General features: G+C 41.9%; 1 protein-coding gene across 2 annotated transcripts in view; it reads right to left on the reverse strand.

Moving 5' to 3' along the window:
* Positions 1–5222: 5222 nt before the first annotated feature.
* Positions 5223–25300, reverse strand: part of LOC126336529 (proline-rich protein 2-like) — a 59337-nt gene continuing 39259 nt past the window's right edge. The window contains exons 1-2 of one of the 2 annotated variants that reach the window (XM_050000326.1): positions 6825–6881; positions 5223–5771 (exon numbers count right to left, since the gene is read on the reverse strand). In XM_050000326.1, the coding sequence (XP_049856283.1) occupies positions 5379–5771; positions 6825–6863 (432 nt within the window). In that variant the 5' untranslated portion in view covers positions 6864–6881 and the 3' untranslated portion in view covers positions 5223–5378. Of the gene's footprint in view, positions 5772–6824; positions 6882–25300 lie in introns of those variants that run through there. The other variant, XM_050000325.1, reaches the window with a different exon arrangement.

Here is a 25300-nt window from a genome sequence, read left to right on the forward strand (position 1 = left end):
AATATACAGATTGAATAACATCGGGGAGAGGCTACAACCCTGTCTTACTCCCTTCCCGACCACTGCTTCCCTTTCATGTCCCTCGACTCTTATAACTGCCATCTGGTTTCTGTACAAATTGTAAATAGCCTTTCGCTCCCTGTATTTTACCCCTGCCACCTTTAGAATTTGAAAGAGAGTATTCGAATCAACATTGTCAAAAGCTTTCTCTAAGTCTACAAATGCCAGAAACGTAGGTTTCCCTTTCCTTAATCTTTCTTCTAAGATAAGTCGTAAGGTCAGTATTGCCTCACGTGTTCCAGTATTTCTACGTAATACAAACTGATCTTCCCCGAGATCGGCTTCTACTAGTTTTTCCATTCGTCAGGTGTGATATGTACTTTAGAAACAAAGTCATACGCTAAAGCATGTCGAATAAGAAAGATGTCCGTTAGCCAGGTAGATGACGGTGAAGTCTAAATCACAGCGAAGAATTAGGCGACGTATGAAGACAGCAAGGAGTGTGAAATGTATGAAACACTGCTTCATAGCGGACTCCCTGTACAAGTTAAACCGAAATTCACATTAAAGCTGAATTTGAAGCAAGTAGCATGATACACCTTCCAAATTTATAAACATATGAAATTTGGCAATTACAGCCATAAAACAACCATGAGTCAGTCACTGACCCTACGACGAACTGGTTTCGGACATGGCAAAGCCCGGTTTGAGCAAGTATGCAGGAGTAATCAACAAATCCTTGACATAACTGAAGAGGCCAAAGAATACTGAAAAAGGAAAATAGCTAGTCACTTATACATAATGTTTAAGTACTACACAAGTCTATAACAGATCATCAAGGATAATTCGAGCAGAATACGACTAATCTACGTAATATCACTATGGGATAGGAACTGTGATTTTATGGTATCCTCAACTGCAATCAACCCAGCCTCTCCCTAATCTATTAAACAACCATTCTAGAACCAGATTATCCTTACCGAGAATGAAGGAAATCAAACTACACGCCAGCAAGTTGAACAGAACTTAAAAATCAAGCTACAGGCAGTCACGTGGTCGGATTGACTCGTGTATCTGGAGTATAATGTATTGCAAGCCGCAACGCGTATCCTATCGTACACTGAGGAGACAAAATAAAGGGACAGCGATATCCACATATACAGATGGCGATAGTGTCGTGTACACAAGGTGTGAAAGGGCAGTGCATTGGGGGAGCTGCCATTTTTACTCGTTTTGAAAAGGTTTCCGACATTATTGCAGCACGACGGGAATTAGCAGACTTTGAAAGCCGAGTAATAGTTGAAGCTATACGCACGGGACATTCCATTTCGTGAATTGTTAGGGAATTCAATATTCCGACATCCACAGTGTCCAGAGTGTGCCGAGAGTACCATATCTGAGGCATTACCCCTCATCACGGCAACGCAGTGGCGGACGGCCTTCACCTAACGACTGAGAGCAGTGCCGTTGGCGTAGAGTTGTCAGGGCTAACAGCCGAGCAATATTGCGTGAAACAGCCGAAGAAGTCAATGTCGATCTTACAACGAACGTGTCCGTCAGGACAGTGCACCGAAGTTTGGCGTTAATGGGCTGTGCCAGTAGACGACGACGCCTACAGCTCCTCTTCTGTGCTCGTAACTACATCGGATGGACCAGAGATTACTGAAAAATCGTGGTCTGGTCAGATGAAACCCGATTTCAGTTGCTAAGAGCAGATGGTAGGCTTAGAGAGTGGCGAAGACCTCCCATTTCCATGGACCCAAGTTGTGAACAAGGCACTGTGCAAGATGGTTGTGCTTCCATATCGGTGTAAGCTGTATTTACACGGAATGAACTGGGCTCTCTGGTCAAACTGAACAGATCATTGACTATAAATTGTTACATTCAGCTACTTGGAGATCATTTGAAGGGATTCAAGAACTTCACGTTCCCAAACGAGGATGTAATTTTTATGAATGACAATGCACTATATCACTAGGACAAAATTCTTCGCAGCTGATTTGAAGTACATTATAGAGAATTTGAGTGAATGATTTTGGCACCCAGATCGCCCGACATGAATCTCATTGAACGCTTATCGCACACAGTCGAGAGGTACAGAAGGTGTTGAGGTGGTTTGCGTCAGTATTTCTGCAGGGAACTTTGAGCGACTTGTTGAGACCATGCCACGTCGAGTTGCTGCACTGTATCGGGTAAACGGAAATCGGACCTGGAGGTATGCTGTGACCTTCGTCATCGCAGTCTATACTGTATATGTCACTGTAAATGGCACCTTAGACGGCACAGAAAGAACCCACCACGGCTAAGCACGTATCACAGTTCCTGTTTTATTTTGCTGCTTCTGGATCAAAGGGTCTAGGTTCGATTCTCGGCAGGGTTGGAGATTTTCTGTTCCGGAGGGCCGGGTGTTTGTGTTGTTCTCATCATTTCATCATCATCATCATCATCATCATCATCAACATTCGTGACAGTGACTAGATTGAAGTATGTAAAAAAATGGTCTGTGTAAAAATTAGGACTTTGTACAGGCGTTGATGACCGCGCAGTTGACCTCACCACATACCAAACATCATTATCATCTGCCCAGCCTATGAGGTACGATATCTGTAATGAGGTGCTGCCGCCCAGTCACACGACATCTGGACGTGGTTTCATTTTGGTTTCCCCAAGACATACTTTAGCACTCCTTGAACACCAACAGGTTGTACAGTTTCCGAAATGCCCTCGCCGAGCATCCGGACCATCACAGTCTGCCCTCGCTCGAACTCAAATAGGTCGCATGACTTCTCCCTCCTACATATGGACAGAACGCTCTCTGATACTACATAACCCATATGCCTGTCTGACTGGCAGTCGTTCCTCGCCAGGTGACGCTGCTATCGCCTGGACAGGTTTCTTATACACACAACAAAAAAGTTTTGTAATACTCGACTCCGAGAATTCCGGAACCCGTACAGAAAATTGGGATAGAGATCAACATCATTTCCGCCGTTTTTGTTGCTCATGAAAACCACACATTGCATGTTGTCCCTTCAGAGACTTTGGTCCAGATTTCTAAACACACCGGTACCTATAATACGCAATAGCACGTCCTCTTGCTTTGATGCAGGCTTGCCGGCCGCGGTGGTCTCGCGGTTCTAGGCGCGCAGTCCGGAACCGTGCGACTTCTACGGTCGCAGGTTCGAATCCTGCCTCGGGCATGGATGTGTGTGATGTCCTTAGGTTAGTTAGGTATAAGTAGTTCTAAGTTCTAGGGGACTAATGACCACAGCAGTTGAGTCCCATAGTGCTCAGAGCCATTTGAACCATTTGATGCAGGCTTGTATTCGTCATGGCATACTATCCACAAGTTTCTAAAGGCACATTTTGTCCAGATTGTTCCACTCCCAAACGACGATTTGGCATAGATCCATCAGACTGGTTTCTGGGTCACGTCGTCTATAAAAAGCTCTTTTCAATCCATCCCACTCATGGACGATAGTATTGGCCACTCTTGTCGAGCGATGTCGTTATCCTGAAAGACGTCACTCACAAGATGTGCACGATGAGGGTAGGTAGCGGTCAGACACTGCAATAGCACCCCTTGGACGGCCTGAGCGAGGCATGTCATCGACGGTTCCTGTCTCTCTCTTTTTCGCATGCAGGAGTGAAGCTAGAGACGGGTCTCCTGTTCCCACATTACATGATGCATCAGCACCTCTCCCCCTTCCCCATGTCCAACATAGCCGCAATATCTGACACTACATTATGGAATGGTCGTCACTGGGGCTGGTGCGCTGAGAGCCTGTGTGACGCCACGGTCGGCGCTTTTGGCGTTTTTAGTTTTGCCGCCAACCGCTACTGTGGCCCAACCAATCTCCGCACCGCCGTCAATCAGATTTAGTTCTGCTTCGTGATACGTGGCCCCCACAGGCAGCAAGGGGTCCCTGTCGGGTTGGCGTAAGACAGTTCTACTACGGGATGCCCGTGTTCTCCTGACTCGATCTTTTCTTATTTCCTACTATTTGGGGTTATGAAGAAACCTCTGCACAGACATCATATCTCAGATTTCTAGGAATTGCGATTAGCTTTCCTTTCAGTGAGTCGACAGACTGCAGAAATGAGTATTGACGAGGGACTACTGAAGCTTATGTTGCCATGTCAGGAAAATACAGTAGATGGAAACCAATTTTAGCGACGGCAGCTGTTGTTTTCCGACTCATAAAGGGGCGAGATAGGTCATGTTGCAGGAGCAGTTTTCGTCTCGGTGCACACTCGCCGCACATTATCACCAATCTCCTGCTAATATTCACAATGTTCACATCCCCTTTCCATATAAACTTTATTTTACAGCCCTGTCCTAGATATTTACACTGAGTGAAAGAGGACGGAAAATTCGCCGGTACAGTGAGTGGATTGCACTTCTAGTAATTATCCCGAAACATACAGTTAGAACAAAGTACAACGTACTTGAAACTGTATTTGTGCATGTATTATTATTTTCTAAATACGTTGCTCGCGCTTCATAACGTGACATTATTCTGGGTTATACCACTACTTATTTACATATATTTGCCTCTTTGTTGTGGCTATTTATCATAATAGTCTTAATTCAGAAGAATTTCAGTTCTTCATGAAGAAAATTGAAATACCAAAGAATATCAGAAGTTGTTATTAAGCCTCTGGATACGTTGCCATGTCTATATGTGTTACTGAGATGCATAAAAGTAGATATCAAAATAGACAATACCTACTCTCAAGTTCACATGACAGGTCAGAGGCGATGGAGTTCTGGTGATCACATTTCCTGAGTATTTATCAAATATACTTACCTGATACACAATGGCAGGGTCTCTACCATAATCCACGTAGCTAAAATGAAGCAGACGTACACTTCTAGAAGTTTTCTGACGGTTGCGTCGTACTCCTATAGACATCACACAAGTTTGTTTTTTCAATCATTCTACCAGAAAAGACATCTATAACGGGTACAAAGGAATGTTATATATCTTTGGATTCACAGCCTACGTGGCGAAGTGCACACTCAATGAGGAATTAGAAGACTTCGCAATGTAGGGCACATTCTGAACTTACAGAGAAAAGTTCTGGATGAATTATAAAACTTCTCCTATGTCTGTGTTAACTTTACCTTGATTTCAAACTCATTATCCAGCAAAGGAGTCACAGTTTTCGACGCAATAGGTTATTCGTTACACTTTACAGAAGATGGAAACATTTATGGAGATTTTTAGATGCTCATTTAATGCCAAAAATTTTTACAAAGCGATTCACAGAACACTTCCATCAGTAAAGTCAGATTCTGTTAATTGTAAATATCAAGTCTGAACTCTCTTGATGTTTCACAGATGCAATAACATCAACCATCAGAGTCCACCAATTCAAAAAAGCCAAAGTCCCCCAGAGGGTGGCCCTGGTGGGCCTGTAGGCTGAGGTTCACCAGTTGGCTGGGGACCTCCAGTTGGTTCGGGACCTCCAGTAGGGCTGCCCGGTGGTCCAGTTGGTTGAGGACCCCCAGTAGGTGGACCAGTTGGTTCAGGACCTCCAGTTGGTGGGCCTGGTGGTCCAGTTGGTTGAGGACCCCCAGTAGGTGGACCAGTTGGTTCAGGACCTCCAGTTGGTGGGCCTGGTGGTCCAGTTGGTTGAGGACCCCCAGTAGGTTGACCTGTTGGTTCAGGACCTCCAGTAGGTGTGCCTGGTGGACCAGTTGGTTGTGGCCCTTCAGTTGGTCCAGGAGGGCCAGGTGGAGTCTCCTGGCTGTGGCATGCTGCCACCTGTAGGGGAACGGTGTGCTATGTAGTACATCTTGCATTCTGTTTTGGATGAGTTGATAGTAACAATATGAATGCAACACTATTCGACAACATTGCAGTTGTTAGTTTGAACTAGCAACATGAGCCACATAGGTTTTCTCCCTATATGGTATACAGAGAAATGTACTCTTACTCCAGAACTGTTGAATGTCTCATGGACTTCTAGGGAGCATAGACTTATACCGGATATGACGAATATCGTAGAGGACTGTCATGTGCGCGGAGCAGAGAAGTAACTCGTATGAAAGCTTCGCTAGTCCCAACAAACTACATCACTTGCAAACATTTTACAGGCGAGGTGAGTAACGAGGAAGCGCAAAAATATCCAGTTATGTCTTCTTGTGGGATTTGACAGCTGGGCATAAACGCTTGCTAAAACAGCTATCAACAACAATCTGATATACTTATCGCAAAATGTTACTTCGCTATCATTATTCTATATATAATTCGTGGAGGGCACATACACGAACAGAGGAAGAAGGAAAGAAGATTAAAGATTAACAACTTGTTGATAGCGGGATCATTAGAGACGAGGAACAACCTCCCAGTTTCATGGAAATCCTCCGTATTTTGTCAAAGGAAAGAGAGCAACATATGCTGTAAGTGGTTCAGGGGTAAAATATAAAGCAAAAGCAGGATTATCAGCGAGGAATTTGGCACTCTCTCGAACTGATACCACAATATCTCAACTTCTCCGCTGGCTCGCAATGTGAACTGACAACCTACAGTCGGTTTGATGGAGCTCTACTTTCTTACCGAAAAAATAATGTGTAGACTTGCTTCACGTGCTCATATATGAATCGCTACAGTGTTAACAAATGCGTATCATAACAAAGTTTTCTCTTTTATACGCGAGAACATAATGTTATGAACACAAAAATCAGTACCAATAAATACTCATCCTTACGTCTACAGCTGTTTGTAGACAGGATGTTGATGTGAATGTGCTAGTAATGGCATATGAAGCACAAATTTCTATTTGAATTTTATTAATCTTCAGCCAGCAGTACTCACCAAAAGACACAGAAGGAGAACTGCCACTGTCGCCCTCATGGTGATGGAAGTGCTGAGGTGAACGTGGGCCACAGAGCTTTTATAAGGCTCGCCAACGCCTGATGTGTAGTATTCGTGATTACGTAACTCGTCAACAAAGGAACCGAACAGAGATCGCAACCCGAGTCAGACAATGGACGATCTCGTTGTATCACAAGGCTACAGAACACAGCTGAGACGAACTGAATAGCATATGGTCGCTTATTTTTCAACAGATAACTGTAAATTCCTGGTTGTCAAAAGCGTCAAAAAATTCTACTTTCGGAAAGGAAAATCCAATGATGAGGTAGCTGTTACGTTTATGTTACGAATTGGGAGGACGTCACACTTTGCTCATTTGGAGAGCAATTGAAGAGTCAACCCGGAAAAACTTTGTATAATCGTTTTCCAGGCAGTGGTGGCGTAATCTAACACTACACTGCAACCTACTGATAATACGTAGCTCAATACTCACACAGTCATAAATACTTCATTTCACGCAAAAGTGTATTTTCTGGCCAGTGTGTTGCAGCAGAAGAAAGAGTTGTAGTTGGAACTGTATTCAGACTTTGGTCTCTCGCCAGCCCTGCAATTTGAAGTATTTTATATTCTCTTATTCGATTTTGAAATGACTGCAGTCACTTATGTGTACTGTTCCCTTTTCTGAAACTATAAAAGTTACTGTCTAATAAAGTTTTTTTTTCCAAATGTGGAAAAAAGTCCCAAGGTACAACAAAATTATGTACCTAGGAACAAATATTATATTCAGATTGACATGTGCTGCAGTAGACATAATCTTGTAAATACTATGTTTAATATTCTACGTCTTACGTTAATACTCTACAACACATCAACTATAAGTAACTGAAATAAAGTTAAGGAGAAGTGTTATCAAGAACCAGCTACAAGTTGAAAAGGTTTGGTAATAGAAGCTATAACCAAATACAACAAATTTCCATTTTCGATACATGGAAAATTGTTGGTACGTTAAAGTATCTCAGTGAATTTCCAAGTATCACGGGTTCATGATTGCAGACCATCTTCCGTTTCCATAAACAAGATGGTGCACGACCAAGGAAGTCTGATTTATCCATCTAGACGTCTGTAACTAATTTTCAAAATATCTAACATTTTCCTCACCATAAAAGTCCTTAACTCAAGAAATAACAATAACCTTCAATCAGTTTTACCATATGATATAACACTTACATGTGTAGAACTCGTCATATTTACAAGAACTACACACAACACAACCTGATGTTTCCCTACAACAAACTAATAGAAATGCTGGAAACTGCACTCATTCCTTAATATGTTCTTTAGTCAGACTTTCATTTTTGTAAATTTAATTACTCCCATTTTCTTATAGCAGCACTTCTAATATTCATTACAAATGTATTTTGTAGAGTTATTTCCCGAAATTCTGAATCATAGCGAGGTTGTACATTGAAATGCCCACTGGAGTGAATTTCTAAAGAGTATGGTTCAACTCGTTGTCCACTCCGGCAGTTTTTGGTTTTCTGCATTTAACCTCATTCGATTATCGTGAGTTTTGGTTTCCACACACTACATGGTTCACGGTAGTGGCCTCTCTAGTCTATGATAAAGAGCCACACAAATGGTCATGTTTGCGAGGCATTCTTGTCAAACCATCCAGTAGCTGCTATCATAAAGTTTTGACTATGGTGTAATTGTTGCTGTAGTAATAATTAGTATTAAGAGAACAACTGAAAGGCTATATATTTTTTAAATTGATTTTCATTGAGGGCTATTTTGTATACGGCATTACCTTTTAATCTGAATGCAGTTAGTACTACTGCTGATGTGGAGATAACTGAATTCGATTTCGTAGCAGATATATTTAACGGTAGGCATTGACCTTTACTCCCCATGTATTATTTCTTCGTTTTTAAAATTTTGGAACAATGAGTGTATATGTTGTTAAATAATGAAACAATATAAATGTCATAAAGCAGAGGCTATATGCTGTAATCTTAATTTGAGTTCTCGATTATTTTTGACACAGAACATGTATTTATTACATGTGTTCACTGTACATGACCTTGATGTGGAGATAACTGAATTCGATTTCGTAGCAGATATATTTAACGGTAGGCATTGACCTTTACTCCCCATGTATTATTTCTTTGTTTTTAAAATTTTGGAATAATGAGTGTATATGTTGTTAAATAATGAAACAATATAAATGTCATAAAGCAGAGGCTATATGCTGTAATCTTAATTTGAGTTCTCGATTATTTTTGACACAGAACATGTATTTATTACATGTGTTCACTGTACATGACCTAACCGTCCTTACATGGCAAGTTCCTTTAGACAACCATTCCAGTGGATAATTACAACTCATAGTGGATTTTGTAGCTGATTGTTGAGAAATTTACGTTAGGAAAATTTTTCATATCTCCCTGTCATAGTTCCTACAAATCGAAAACCATATGATTTTTATCGACTCATTGAATACCAGTTGCCATACGTAGTATACATCTACAGTTAACTTCTGTCCTGCGTATCTCCTCCGTACTGCAATATCGGTACATGTAAAGCTTTTATTCTTCGTGGCAGGATCGTGCCAAATTTCAGGTTTTCTGGATTGTAGAGTTTACTCCAACCTTTATTCTTATGAAATTAGGAATTTGGGAATACCGTACCCGCTTCATGAAGTTGGGGGTCGTCCTTATTTGTTTAATAGAAGAATGCCAGCAGCAGTGTGTAGTAAATTGGAAATGAAATATCTTTTTCGAAGCAACTGGAAGCGAAAAGTGGTCGGTAAGAACTTCAACTATGGCGAAAGCTAATCTTCAAAGTTAAGGTATTCATATCGGATGCAGATTAATTTGCTACATCTCTACTGAAAATCCACTACATCCAATTAAACTACATAGAACCCAAAATATTAAGATATAAAAATTAATCTGCTGATGTGAAACACGGATTTATGATGTTGAAAGGAGGACATTCGTAATTTGTAGAAAATTAGTCGATGTGATTAATGGGTGTAGAAGGTGCATAATGAATTCAGTCGCTTCGCCAGAATTTTGCTATGAGGAAAAATATATATTGAAAATACTATGATCTTTTATGTAGCTGTGGCATGCTTTTTAATGAGAACTGGAATTTTTACAGACGGTACACATATTTTATTAGCGTTACATACAGATATGAAGGAGCGGAGGGTGACATTTGTGAACAATCTATCATCATAGATGAGGAATGAGTTCTATACATGGCAGGAGGTGATTGCGGAAGCGTTCCGGAAAATGTCTGCAAGGCTTTCGAATGCTATACAGCTTACTTGGAGGGAGACCGTTTTGCATTCAACGGGTGTAAGAAACAGTTTTTATTAGGGGTTTTCAAACTGTGCTACACTTCGAAGGGGCGTAGCTAAGTTATTAATACACACACTATATTTCTACCGTTCTCTCTTCAAATTTATATAGTTCTGAGAATTTCGTGAAACAATTGTGATTAGAATTCTGAATTGCTGAACAGCTGTTATTGGAGAAGGTCAGACTCGTTCATCTTTGGGAATTAGTTGAGTAGTCGTCGTTCGTTTGTAGATATTGTCCATTTTACTCGTTTACCTATCCTTTGCTATCTAGTTTTTCATGGTATATAAATTTGCAGGAAACAACAATAATGAGTAACTTACATGAGGATTTCTACGGAGTAACGAAGCAACTCTAGGCACTCAATAAAGGGAAGTCTTCTAGTCCAGAATGTATACCAATTAGGTTCCTTTCAGAGTATGATGGTTCAGTGGCTCCATACTTAACAATCTTGTAGTCAAAATGTGGAGAATTCTCAGGTCACACCAATATTCAAGAAAATTAATACGGATTATTCACTAAATTACTGGTTCATATAATATTAACAGAATCTTCCGTCGGTTCCTTGTAGAACAACAATATAATAATAAATGAAAAGCACCAATTTGGTGCTTTTCATTTATTATTACTGGTGCATATCATTAACGTCGATATGCAGTAGTATTTTGGAACTTATATACTATTTGAACATTATAAATTACCTCCAAGAGAACGGCTTATTGACACATAATCAACACATATTCAGAAAACATCGTTCTTGCGAAGTGTTGAGTGGTATCGACTAGGGATTTCAAAATTTTCCGTATTTCTCAACGTCCATGAGGCTTTTGACAACGCACCTCACAAGAAGCTTGTAATCAAATTGCATGCTTATGGAACATCGTGTCACTGGATTCCTGTTATACTTTCAGAGAGGTTAAAGTTTGTAGTAATTAAGGGTAAGCCATCGAGTAAACCAGAAGTGATGTCTCTCATTCCCAGAGGACCTCTGCTGTTCCTTATATATATGAACGACTTAAGAGATAATCAGAACACCCGTCTTATCTTATTTCGCATGTTGCTATCGTTTATCGTCTAGTAAAGTCGTCAACTTATCAAAGGCAACTGCAAAAAGATTTAGATAGAACATCTGTATGGCACGAAAGTTAGCAATTGACCGTAAATAATGAAATGTGTGAGGTCATACACGTTTGTTCTAAATGGAATCTATTGAACTTCGGTTAGACTATAAATCAGTCAAATCTAAAGACCGTACATTCAGTTAAAGACCTAGGAATTACAATTACGACTTCGATTAGAAAGAACACAAAGAAGATGTTATGGGAAAGGTGATCCAAAAACTGTGTTTTATTAGCAGATCACTTAGAAGATGCAACAGATCTGCGAAAGAGAATGCCTACACTGCACTTGCCCGTCCTGTTTTGGAGTACTGCTGCTCGATGTGGGATCCTTACCATTTGGTATTGACGGAATATATCGAGAAAGTTCAAAGGAGACCAGCACGTTTTCTACTATCGAGAAATAGTGGAGAGAGTGCAACGGACATATACAGGACTGCGTCGGGATCTTTTTACGAAATTTCAATCACCAACTTTCTCCTCCGAACGTAAAAATCTTCTTGTTGACGCCGAACTACATAGAGAGGAACGATCATCACAATGAAATAGGTGAAATCAGATCTCGCACGAGAAGATGTTGGTGTCGGTTTTTACGTGCGCTTTTCGGGAATGGAATAATAGCGAGTGAGTGTGAAGGTGTTTCGATGAACCCCCTAGGCACTTGAGAATGATTTGCACAGCAGCCTTGTAGAGGTAGATGTAGATGAACAATACCAGGTGACGATATGCAAAATAATTACTTCTACAGGATAAATTCGTTGATTACCTAGTGTAGATAGGTTGTTTACTTCGATGACGTTAGGTGAATGTGTTCTCAGAGCAGCTGGATGACGTGTCAGGCCAGTGACCGCAAACCAAGTAGGGAGAGTCCAGGACAAGCTGAACGGAGTCACGGATTACGGAACCCGTTCAACACTCAACGCGGACAACTCGGACCCCCATTCACTTTTGAGAGAAGCTCGCAGTTGTAGAAAGTACGATGTTCGTTTACTGAAACTTACGTATGTTTATGTGGGCATTACTAGCACGAAATAACTGGAAGTAAACCATCATCTGTCAAACCAAAATTAACAGTTTACAGTATCTAGAAGTATAAATTAACTAGGCATTGAAATGTGATACTAGATAGGATTTGAATTTTTTTCTTGGAAATTTAACGACTTCCGACACAGGAGCTCAGAAACTCCATACTAAAATTGGAAGGTTTGTATCAGTAACAGCGGAAACTATACAAATATGATGGGAGATTGTCGAAATTTAAGAAGCGAAAAGAAACAATACCTTTTTTTCAAAACTTTGACGACGTGGCACTCGTTACAGGGAAATATAACTAGGTTTTGATCAGTCAGAAGCTGAAAAACGTTCCGTATTTTACGCATGAAGTCAAACATCAGGTCACACAACTTACCGAATGCAGCCGGGTAACGCTGTCGCCAAACGCCGATATTTCGACGGGAGAAGGCATAACAGCAGCAAGTAAGGTTTGTGCAAGTGAATTAAAAACAGCGGTTTGCAGGGAAATTGCTGAAGGGTAAAAAAAAACACACACACTGTAAGGACTAACGCTATCACAAACCAAAGATGACCGACGTCAGAAGTTATAGATAGTGAAATTAATAACGAGCATGCGTGGTAGCATTAACTTTGTCGCTCTGTTTTTTGACAAGGAAGAGTGCAGGAATGCATGCAGAATTTAAAAAAAAGAAAACTACTGTCTGTATTTATAAGGTTACATGCCAATTTAGTTCCAACTGCTTCCATAATAACTCTTTCCCAATAGCTGGAAATGCGTGCCAGAATCCCCGTGTTGTTCCATTCCATACGATAACCGGCACCAATGCTCTGTAATGCAAATGTGCTCTGCTGTTGGAATCGTGTTGCCCTTATTCTCAGGACATCTCTCCTCCACAGTACTGATAGTCTCACCAATATGTGACATGCCTCAACTGCAAGGAAAACATTAGACACCCACCTTGGCGACCCATGATCATCCTACACGGAACCTAAAAGTATCCTGATCTTAGATGGTGCTCGAAAAACAAATTTCACGATCAGTCCTGTGTATAGCAGAAAGGCCGATGACTTTGCAGCCATTTCGGTATTATCATCACTCACCCATTGCACAGAAGCGTAACACAAATCTGATCTATCTTTCACTGTCACCCGTAAGATATTTTCGCAGTGTGGAATATGGCCAACTCTAAGCTATGTAATGGAATGACGACAACGTTTTGGCAGACCGGGACTCGAGCTTGGATTTCCTGTTTATCGCGGTCACCTTACCATTAGGCTGTCCAAGTACGACTCATAGCCATACCTGAATTTCCTCATGTCGTCACCCATGGGTGAACAATCTGTACTCGCATATTCATTATGTATCTTCCCGTACAGGGGAAATATTTTAATTGGAAGTTGGTTGCCCGGTGTTGGCGGATAAATACAATACCCCACCACCTGCGCTGTTCAGAAGTACAATGCACAGTTGCTTCGGACACGCATGCAAGTCTCCTGTCCGCAATCGTACGGTACGGACGTCTGTTTATGTTCCTCCGCAAAGCTTCGAACGCACTGTGATTCATTTGCTCTTAGTCTTAGCTAGTGCTTGCTTTTTAGATCTAGAGACCAACGACGCAGTGCGTCGCAATATCGAATGCGACATCAAAGACTTAAATTTAAACATTTTGTCCGCCGTGTTGGAGCGGTAGCTATTGATCGTTAGGGTTTGGATTAAGAAGGATCTCGGTTGACATTGAGGTTGCCGCGCCACAACCCTACGGCAAGGTGCTCAGTCACATACCAGAAAAATGGGCAACCTATACGACGTACCCGATAGTTAATGAGTTTCGACAAATACAGATCGAGGTCACGAAAGGTGTGCCGTATCACAAGAGCGATAGTCATTTATGATGGGCAACCGAAAACTTGCTCAGGTTGTGGGCAGGAAGGCCACTTCTGCTCAGCATGTCTCAAACGGAGAACTGTATAAGTACCGACAGCTGACCTCTTGCGACGTCCTCTCCACGTGCAGATGTGTTACGGATGGACGCCCAAGTAAACAGTGACCTCATACAACAGCTGGACAGTCCCCTCGAAGAGCCGACGACGGTGAATAACGACGCGAGGTTGGTTGCAGTTGCGACGCCCCTCGCCAAGTGGCAGCCACCGATACCTATAATACAGAGATCGGAAGAGAAAATGGACTTGACAACCGGATAGTGCCAATGTATGCCTTTATCTCAGACCGCAGTGGCAACAGAAACGGACGCCCACATTCGCTTATAGAAACGCACAACCGCAAGCAACGCTTCCCAAAACAGCCTAAGAAACGACGCCTCACCTCGTCGACCGACTGTGAAGGGCGACCATTAAGAAAAGGCCGAGAAATGCGGCCACCTCACAGAGGGTACCGAACCTCACGACCAGAGCACCGCCATACCGACAGCAGCAAACATCTAGAGCAACCTCAAGAGGTTGACAATGCAGAGCTACCGGCAGTTGGCTGCCGAAACAAGGCAGTCGATGAGACGAAACAAACAAGTGGGGTTGGAAAGACCCAGCCGACAGCAAAGTTGTCCCAAGGAGACAGGGCTGATGACTGTGAAAGTGACGCGCTAACGGTTGTAGAAGGCGACACGGTGGTGGGGCGGTCCTCTAAAATTATAAATATAACCACCGACGGCGGGCAGGACATGTAACATGTCAATACAAAAGCAGATGGCACAAGCTACAATGGCCGATAACATGTGATGGAACGAAGACAAGCATATGGGCTCACCTCTATAATATCAATGCCATACAGTCTCAGATTAAGAAGTCTTTGCTCAAAGGTGTGCTTCAAGCAGCAGACATCGACATCGTCCTCCCACAAGAAATGTACAGTGACGAATTTCCTAGCATGTGCTGGTACGAATCCTACGCATCACACACCTCTGAAACTGAGAACAACGCAGCAGCACTTCTCAGAGGAGGCTTAACGGCAGTGGATTTACTGTACCTATCATCAGGACAGGGGTTAGGGGCTTGAAGAACCACTTATCAACATCTATGCCCCGCCTGATACAGACAGGAGATGAGACCATTGCCACTTCTTTCCAGTGGAAATTGCCCTGCTCTTCCAAGTTCAGCACAACCATTTTATTCTGGCGGCGATTTTATTTATGTACCTGCAAAGAAAGATCAATTTCCTCGATATGTCCCGTGTCCTGAACTACGAATATTAGTACAGAATATTCATTTGGTTGACACCTGGGAGCATGTCCATGACCTCCGTTCTGGATACATCCATAAGACGAGCCATTCCACTAGTCGTCTCGACCGGCGATATGTTACACACAATCTTAACGCTGACATCCTCGAAGTGGAAAAGTGGCCTACAGCTAAATTGGCCATAAGTCGATAATATGTACGATATCCCTCCAGTGGCAGGAGGTGTGGTGTAACCACAGTCCTTGGAAAATAAACGTCGCCAACTTGAGAGACACAGCTTGTCGAAAAGACATTGAATATATTTTGAGCTCTTGCAAACGGCGCCTCTGGGCGTATCCCACCACCCTCCTTTGGTGAATGGATTGTGCCAAACCGGCACTAGGCCGTGCCATATGCTAGTTAGCAGACAGTGTGACGACGTCACACGATGGACTCCTGTTTCAATGTGCTACGGAAATGCGCCAACAAAGTGCCTCCTGCTCTGGAGTGGCAAGTGGAGGAACAACGAACTAGGGCCAAAATTATAGCCATCTGGAATGTGCTGTGGTCAGGACACGGACACTAGAGCAGGTTACAGGAGAATGCCCGTCGATGTGTGACATCACCACCAAAAGAAAGGACGACATGCTATGGACACGGATGATGGCAGATACCTAACATCGCAACAAGAAATAGACATTTGTAAGACATTACGCTCCACTTGGATACCGATGTGTCGGCCATCACCGAAGTTACAGATACGATTGTAGCACAGGAGATTAAAGGGGAAAACGTGGTGGAGAGCATTGGTAGGGGAGGCGAATAAATCACTGGGACCAAATGGCCTCCCTTTGGTATTTTACAGGACCTTTAGCTATGTGATGGCACCCTGATGGACTGCTATCTGACACGGCTTAATGTGACTTGACATGACCTTATCGCCAGCTTTTGTGGAGGGGCTGATGATCTTGGTTCACAAATTCTCTGGTAACACACAGATATAGAACTATCGACCACTGACGCTGCTTAATTGCAACATTAAAATATTCACAAGCTATTAGCAGCACGCCACCGAAGAGTATTGCACCAAGTTAGCTCTTTATTCGCACGAAGTAATGGCCGCTATCGACAGGGGATCTCAAGTTGATTCCGTATTTCTAGATTTCCGGAAAGCTTTTGACACCGTTCCTCATAAGCGACTTCTAATCAAGCTGCGGAGCTATGGGGTATCGTCTCAGTTGTGCGAGTGGATTCGTGATTTCCTGTCAGGAAGGTCGCAGTTCGTAGTAATAGACGGCAAATCATCGAGTAAAACTGAAGTGATATCAGGTGTTCCCCAGGGAAACGTCCTGGGACCTCTACTGTTCCTGATCTATATAAATGACCTGGGTGACAATCTGAGCAGTTCTCTTAGGTTGTTCGCAGATGATGCTGTAATTTACCGTCTAGTAAGGTCATCCGAAGACCAGTATCAGTTGCAAAGCGATTTAGAAAAGATTGCTGTATGGTGTGTCAGGTGGCAGTTGACGCTAAATAACGAAAAGTGTGAGATGATCCACATGAGTTCCAAAAGAAATCCGTTGGAATTCGATTACTCGATAAATAGTACAATTCTCAAGGCTGTCAATTCAACTAAGTACCTGGGTGTTAAAATTACGAACAACTTCAGTTGGAAGGACCACATAGATAATATTGTCGGGAAGGTGAGCCAAAGGTTGCGTTTCATTGGCAGGACACTTAGAAGATGCAACAGGTCCACTAAAGAGACAGCTTACACTACACTCGTTCGTCCTCTGTTAGAATATTGCTGCGCGGTGTGGGATCCTTACAAGGTGGGATTGACGGAGGACATCGAGGGGGTGCAAAAAAGGGCAGCTCGTTTTGTATTATCACGTTATAGGGGAGAGAGTGTGGCAGATATGATACACGAGTTGGGATGGAAGTCATTACAGCATGACGTTTTTCGTCGCGGCGAGACCTTTTTACGAAATTTCAGTCACCAACTTTCTCTTCCGAATGCGAAAATATTTTGTTGAACCCAACCTACATAGGTAGGAATGATCATCAAAATAAAATAAGAGAAATCAGAGCTCGAACAGAAAGGTTTAGGTGTTCGTCTTTCCCGCTCGCTGTTCGGGAGTGGAATAGTAGAGAGATAGTATGATTGCGGTTCGATGAACCCTCTGCCAAGCACTTAAATGTGAATTGCAGAGTAGTCATGTAGATGTAGATGTAGATATAGAAGTCATATCACTCGATTAAACCCTAGTTGCCACAGATAACAAACAACGTCCAGACAGCCCTTGGTGAGTATCGTCATTTCACAACTCCAGCTTCCATGGAGCACTAGCGTCGATTAAGCCTTCGATAAAGTGAGCCACACCTATCTTGCAGAAGTCCTGATGCACATCCGGTTTCATGACCGTTTATCACTGTTGTGATGCAGCTGTTCTACAGTGCTTCCTCCAAAGTGCTCGTCAATGGACGTATAATGAAATCTCTCGTTATAGTGAGATAAGTCAGGCAAAGGCGTCTTCTATTTGTGATATTACATGCACTGTCCCTTTACCCATTGCTTTTCAGCCTTTATCACAGCTTGACAGCATTGACTTTGCGAGGACACACATTTCAGTACGAAGCGTATGTGGATGACTTGGTGCTACTAGTGTAGACTGAAAATGATATGCATGTGGTTTTAGAGTGAAATGGCCACTGACAGCTGCATAAATGTGGACAAGTCTGTGGTGGTGAATATTGGCGTTGGACTAACAGGAGAATGGGTAGTAGCTTTACGTCTCATGGATATAATGAAATGCCTGGGATCGTTATGCAGTGGACTACAAATATAAGAGACTACTACAGTCAGTCTGGACAGGTGTCAAAGGGGGATCATAGCATCACAGAGGCATTAGACAGGCTCCAGTGGGTCTCATATGTTGACACCTGCCTAGCGTCATGAATTCTGCACTTTTCCCGTAGAGTACCCGTAATTGGACGGGGCCAGAATAGGGCATCAATGGTGAGTCCCCGAAAACCATGAAAGGCATATGAGTTAAATTTTACAGCTCATCTCCAAAAAGTTATTTAACTTTTGTATTTATTTGTAGTTGTGGACATTTTTGTTCTGCTACTGTGAATCACTCAAGTTTTTATAATCAATGCCGAAGTAGCCTACATAATTTTCGGGTTATAGATGTAGTTTTTTAAGTGATAATGTCCAATAATTGTTATGCTAATGAGTGTTTTTGCTTCCAATAAAATAAATGATACAAGCTGAAATGATAAACATGTTCGTCTCACTGTGCCCCAGCAACTGCTTCAGTGTACCCCGTACATGGGACAAAGTGAAACAAATCTAAAGCAGACTTCAAGTTATAATTACAGATACCAGAATAACTCTCCACTCTGAAAGTTGTGTTCTACGTGACAAATGTCTATTTTTCCTATTTTGTCACGATGTTATTGTAATAAAAGTGAATTTACTACTAAATTTATGTTCTTTGTATAGCCCTTCCTATGTTCTCCTGTGATTAACCAACTGGAACACTTTTTTAAAGAAAAATTTATCCTAGGTTAACGAGAATATAAACCATACCCTAATGTGAAGACTGTGATAACATACACGAGATTTAAAACCTGAATTATTAACATACAATTTTGAATTTCGCGCTGGATGCATCAAACAATTTCAAGTCCGAAAGGTTGAGGTGACTGATGACCTCAGATGTTAAGTCCCATAGTTCTCAGAACAATTTGAACTATTTTTAACCGAAAGGCTGATATAATCTTTTAATGTCTGCCACCAGGAAGAGCTCTACTGGCTACAGACCCGAGATCACCCGAGTCCAACCGGTCGTCAGCTCATACAGTCCGCGCTAGACTCTCCTGTCCCTAGGCGCAAGTGTAAATCACTTGTCTGTCTCTGTGGCAGTTTAGACAACTTTTGTCAATGCTTGGAGAGATGCAAAGAGGTCTGCGTTTTTCTTCGACTATCGCTACCTATGAGCATTCCGATTTGGTTAGCATGTTTATCATTGGTTCCTGGGATGGCAGTGGCCGGCTAGTGTGGCTGAGCGGTTCTAGGCTCTTCAGTCTGGAACCGCGCGACCGCTACGTTCGCAAGTTCGAATCCTGCAGCGGGCATGGATGTGTATGATGTCCTTAGATTAGTTATGTTTAAGTACTTCAAATTTCTAAAGGGCTGCTGACCTCAGATGTTAAGCCCATAGTGCTCAGAGCCATTTTACCCTTTTGATGGCAGTGACCCAACCATCGTCTAACAGATAAATACATAATTAAAGTACTCACGAAAGATCGCCAGGTGTGACTCCAACACCTCTATACATCTGTGTGTACTTGGGATTTAGTAGTGTCCATTTTGAAGTACATTTCTACACCTCCCAGTATAGCACACAGGAATAGCAGGATATCCAGAAGATTAACAGTGACCACAAATAATCCTAAGAATCTTAGTTTTCTAAATGAAGAAGTTAAACCTAATCCGTAGATAATTCTTGAAAGCAATCCTTTTACCATACTTACTCACACCAACAAGGTGGCAAAGTATAGATAGATAAGTATTCATATAACATAGGATAATAATAATTTATAAGGCACGCAAATTAATTTCCAAACTAGCAATACCAACATCATTACAACTGCAAGAATGTTGTACTATGGTCGAACTGTAAATGGGAGCAAAAGCACTTGAAGTGCAGTCCCTGCATATTACAGCCCAATTCACCAACTGCTTCATTATATGGGCCGACAACAAGGAGTATGGTTTCAGAATGAGATTGTCACTCTGCAGCGGAGTGTGCACTGATATGAAACTTCCTGACAGATTAAAACTGTGTGCCGGACCGAAACTCGAACTCGGGACCTTCGCCTTTCGCGAGCAAGTGCTCTACCATCTGAGTTACCCAAGCACGACTCTCGCCCCGTTGTCACAGCTTTACTTCTGCCAGTATCTCGTCTCCTACCTTCCAAACTTTACAGAAGCTCTCCTGTGAACCTTTCAGAACTAGCACTCCTGAAAGAAAGGATATTGCGGAGAAATAAATAAATAAATATAGTATCTTATATATGTTCTGTGAAAAAATTATCGAGATCTCAAATTATAATTACAGCGTGTAGCCTCTGCTTTATGACATTTACATTGTTCCATTATTTAACAACATATAGACTCATTGTTCCAAAATTTTACAAACGAAGAAATAATACATTGGGAGTAAAGGGCAATGTCAACCGTTAAATATATCTGCTACGAAATAGAATTCAGTTATCTCCACATCCAGCAGTAATACTAACTGCATTCACATTAAAAGGTAATACCGTATGCAAAATAGTCCTCAAGGGATATCAATTTAAGAAAATGTAGCCTTTTAGTTGTTCTTTTAATATTAATTATTACTACAACAATCATTACACCATAGTCAAAACTTTATGATACCAGTTACTGGATGGTTCGACAAGAATGGCTCTCAGACATGAACATTTGTGTAGTTCTTTATCATAGACTAGAAAGGCCACTGTCGTGAACCGTGTAGTGTGTGGAAACCAAAACTGACGATAATCGAATCACGTTAAATGCAGAAAAACAAAAACGGCCGGAGTGGACAACGATTTGAACCATACTCCTTAGATATGCACTCCAGTGGCCATATCACTGCACAACGTCGCCAGGAATCAGAATTTCGGGAAATAACTCTACAAAATATTAGAAGTGGGCTCGAAGAGAAAAGGGGAGTAATTAAATTTACAAAACTGAAGGTAAGAGTGTTGGATCTGGAGCATGGCGTACCTAAGTATGTCCGTCGTTCCCTTGCTCGATGTTTTAATGTTATGTCTGACTAAAAAAGCTATAAAGGAATGCGTGCTAATACCGCCATATACAGTTTCCGGCTTTTCTACAGCTTTGTTGTAGGGAAACATCAGGTTGTGTTGTGTGTAGCTCTTGTAAATATGACGAGTTCTACACATGTAAGTGTTATAGCATATGGTAAAACTGATTGAAGGTTATTGTTAATTCTTCAGTTAAAGACTTTTATGGTGAGAAAAATGTTGGATATTTTGAAAACTAGTTACAGAACGTCTAGATGGATAAACCAGACTTCCTCGGTCGGGCAGCATCTTGTTTATGGAAATGGAAGATGGTCTGCAATCGTGAAACACGTGATATTTGGAAATTCACTGAGATTCTTTAACGTACCAACAATTTTCCATGGCATGGAAATGGAAATTTGTTTTATTTGCCTATAGCGTCTATTACAAATTGTTTTCAACTTGTACCTGGTAATTGATACAACTTATCTTGATTTCAGTTACTCATAATGGGTGTGTTGTAGAGTACGTAGATTATTAAAGACAGTATTTAGAAGATTATGTCTACTGCAGCACATTTAAATCTGAATATAATATTTCTTCCTAGGTACATGGCTTTGTTGTACATCGGAAATTTTTTTCAGAAAGAAAGCAGTGTCATAACTGACTGCTGTCATTTCAAAACCGAATAAAATAATATAAACTGCTTAAAATTGCAGGGCTGGCTAGAGACCAAAGTTTGAATAGAGTTAAAACTACAACGCTCTCCTCTGCTGTAACACACTGACCAAATCCACTTTTGCGTGAAATCAAGTATTTGTGACTGTATTAGTACTGAGCTACGTATTAACAGTAGGTTGCAGAGGAGTGTTAGATTAGGCCACGACTGCCTGGAAAACGATTATACAAAGTTACTCCAGGATGACTCTTCAATTGCTCTCCTAATAAGCAAAGTGTGACATCTTCCAAACTCGTAACATAATCATATGTTATTCAGTCCGTCGCAGCTGTGTTCTGTAGCCTTGCGATACAACCAGATCGTCCATTGTCTGATTTGGGTTGCAGTCTCTGTTAGGTTCCTTTGTTGAAAAGTCACGGAATCACGAGTACTCCACATGATACGTTGGCGAGCCTTATAAAAGCTCTGTGGCCAACACTCACCTCAGCACTTTCATCACCATGAGGGCGACAGTGGCAACTCTCCTCCTGTGTCTTGTAGTAAGTACTGCGGGCTGAAGGCTGATAAAATTCAAATACAAATTTGTGCTTCATATACCATTACTAGCACATTCACGTCAACATTCTATCTACAGTCGGCTGTAGACGCAACGATGAATATTTATTGGTACTGATTCTGTGTTCATAACTTTCTGTTCTGGCATATAAAAGAGAAAACTTTATTATGTTACGCATTTGTAGACACTCTAGTAATTCATACATCAGCACGTGAAGCAAGTTCACACTTTATATTTTCCGTGAGAAAGTGGAGCTCCATCAAACCGACTGTAGGTTGTCAGTTCACAGTGCGAGCGAGCGCAGAGGTTGAGATACTGGGCTATCAGTGAGGTTTTTCTTCGTCTCTAATAAACCCACTATCAACAAGTTGTTAATCTTTAACATTCTTTTCTTCTTCCTCTGTTCGCGAACGTGCCCCCGACGAATTATATACAGAATAATGATAGCGAATTAACATTTTGTGGTAAGTATAGCAGATTGTTGTTGATAGCCGTTTTCGCAAACGTTTATGCCCAGCTGTCAAATCCCACAAGAAGACATAACTCGATAATTTTGCACTTCCTTGTTACTCACCTGATGCAGTTTGTTGGGTCTAGCGAAGCTTTCATACTAGTTGCACATGACAGTCATCTACGATATTCGTCATATCCGCTATGTCTACGCTCCCTTGAGGTCCATGAGACGTTCAACAGTTACTGAGTAAGAGTACATTTCTCTGTATACCAAATAGTGAGAAAGCCTATGTCACTCATGTTGCTAGTACATACTAGCAATTGCAATGTTGTCGAATAGTGTTGCATTCATGCTGTTACTACCAACTCATCTAAAAGAGAATGCAATATGTACTACATAGCACACCATTGCACTAAAGGTTGCAGCATGCCGCAGCCAGGAGACTCCACCTGGCCCTCCTGGACCAACTGAAGGGCCACAACCAACTGGCCCACCTGGCCCACCAACTGGAGGTCCTGATCCAACAGGTCAGCCTACTGGAGGTCCTGAACCAACTGGTCCGCCTACTGGGGGTCCTCAACCAACTGGACCACCAGGCACACCTACTGGAGGTCCTGAACCAACTGGAGGACCGCAGCCAACTGGTGAACCTGAGCCTACAGGACCACCAGGGCCATCAGGGCCAGCCTCTGGGGGACTTTGGCTTTTTTGACTTGGTGGACTCTGATGGTTGTCATTATTACATCTGTGAAACATCAAGTGAGTTAAGACTTGATATTTACAATTAACTGGATCTGACTTTACTGGTGGAAGTGTTCTGTGAATCGCTTTGTAAAATTTGTCATTAAATGAGCATCTAAAAATCTTCATAAATGTTTCCATCTTTTGTAAAATGTAACATATAACCTATTGGATCGAAAACTGTAACTCCGTTCCAGGACAATGAGCCTGAGATCAAGGTAAAGTTAACACAGACATAGACGTTTTTATTATTAATCCCGAACTTTTCAGTGTAAGTTCAGAATGTGCTCTATGTTGCGAAGTCTTCTAATTCCTCATTGGATGAGCACAACGCCCCCTAGGCTTTGAATCCGAAGATATATAAGTGTGGCATTCCTTTGTACCAGTTATAGGTGTCTTTTCTGGAATAATGATTGAAAAAACAAATTTGTGTGATGTCTGTTGGAGTATGACGCAAGTGGTATTTTAGAGACAATAACTGGCAGCTAGCACCAATGTCGAAACGATACTGCACTGAACAGGCGGCAGAAATCTTCTTGAAGTATACTTCTGCTTCATTTTAGCTACGTGGGTTATGGTAGAGACCCTGACATTGTGTATCAGGTAAGTATGTTAGATAACTACTCCAGAAATGTCATCACCAGCAGTGACTCCATCACCTCTGACCTTTCATGTGTACTTGGGGGTAGGTACCGTCTTTTTTTGAAATATATTTTTCTTCATCTCAGTAACACATACAGACACGGCAGCGTATCCAGAGACTTAATAACGACTTCTGATATTCTTTAGTGTTTTAATTTTGTTAATTAAAAACTGAAATTCTTCTGAATTAAGACTATTATGATATGTATCCACAACGACAAAGTGGCAAATTTGTGTAAATATGTAGTGGTATAACACAGAATAATGTCAAGTTATCAGACGCGAGCAACTCATTTAGAAAATAATAATACCTGCACGAATACAGTTTCAAGTACGTTGTACTTTGGTCTAACCGAATATGGCGGGATAATTACTAGAAGTGCAATCCACTAACAGTACTGGCGAATTTTCCATCTTCTTTCACGGAGTGAAAATATCAAGGAGTTGCTGCAAAATACGGTTAATGTGGAAAGGGGATGTAAACACTGTGGCTATTAGCAGGAGATTGGTGGCAATGTGTGGTGAGTGTGCACCGAGACGATAACTCCACTTGCAACACGACCCCCCCCCCTCCGCCATATGTGTCGGAAAACAACATCTGCCGTCGCTATAATTGGTTTGCAGGTACTCCCACATCATCTGTGATTTCCTGAGTTACCGTCTTTAACTTTAGTAGTCCCTCGGCGAAACTCATTTCTGCAGTCTGTCGACCCACGCAGTTCCTAGAAATCTGAGATATGATGTCTGAGCAGAGTTTTCTTCATAGCCCATAATAGCTGGAAATAAGAAGAGGCTTAGCCAGGAGAACACGGTGAACTCTGTATTAGAACTGTCGTACGCCAACCCGACAGGAACCCTTTGCTGCCTGTGGCCGCCACGTATCACGATGCAGAACTCCATCTGATTGATGGCG

The sequence above is a fragment of the Schistocerca gregaria genome, chromosome 2, assembly GCF_023897955.1.
Source record: "Schistocerca gregaria isolate iqSchGreg1 chromosome 2, iqSchGreg1.2, whole genome shotgun sequence".
In the NCBI taxonomy this organism is placed as follows: domain Eukaryota; kingdom Metazoa; phylum Arthropoda; class Insecta; order Orthoptera; family Acrididae; genus Schistocerca; species Schistocerca gregaria.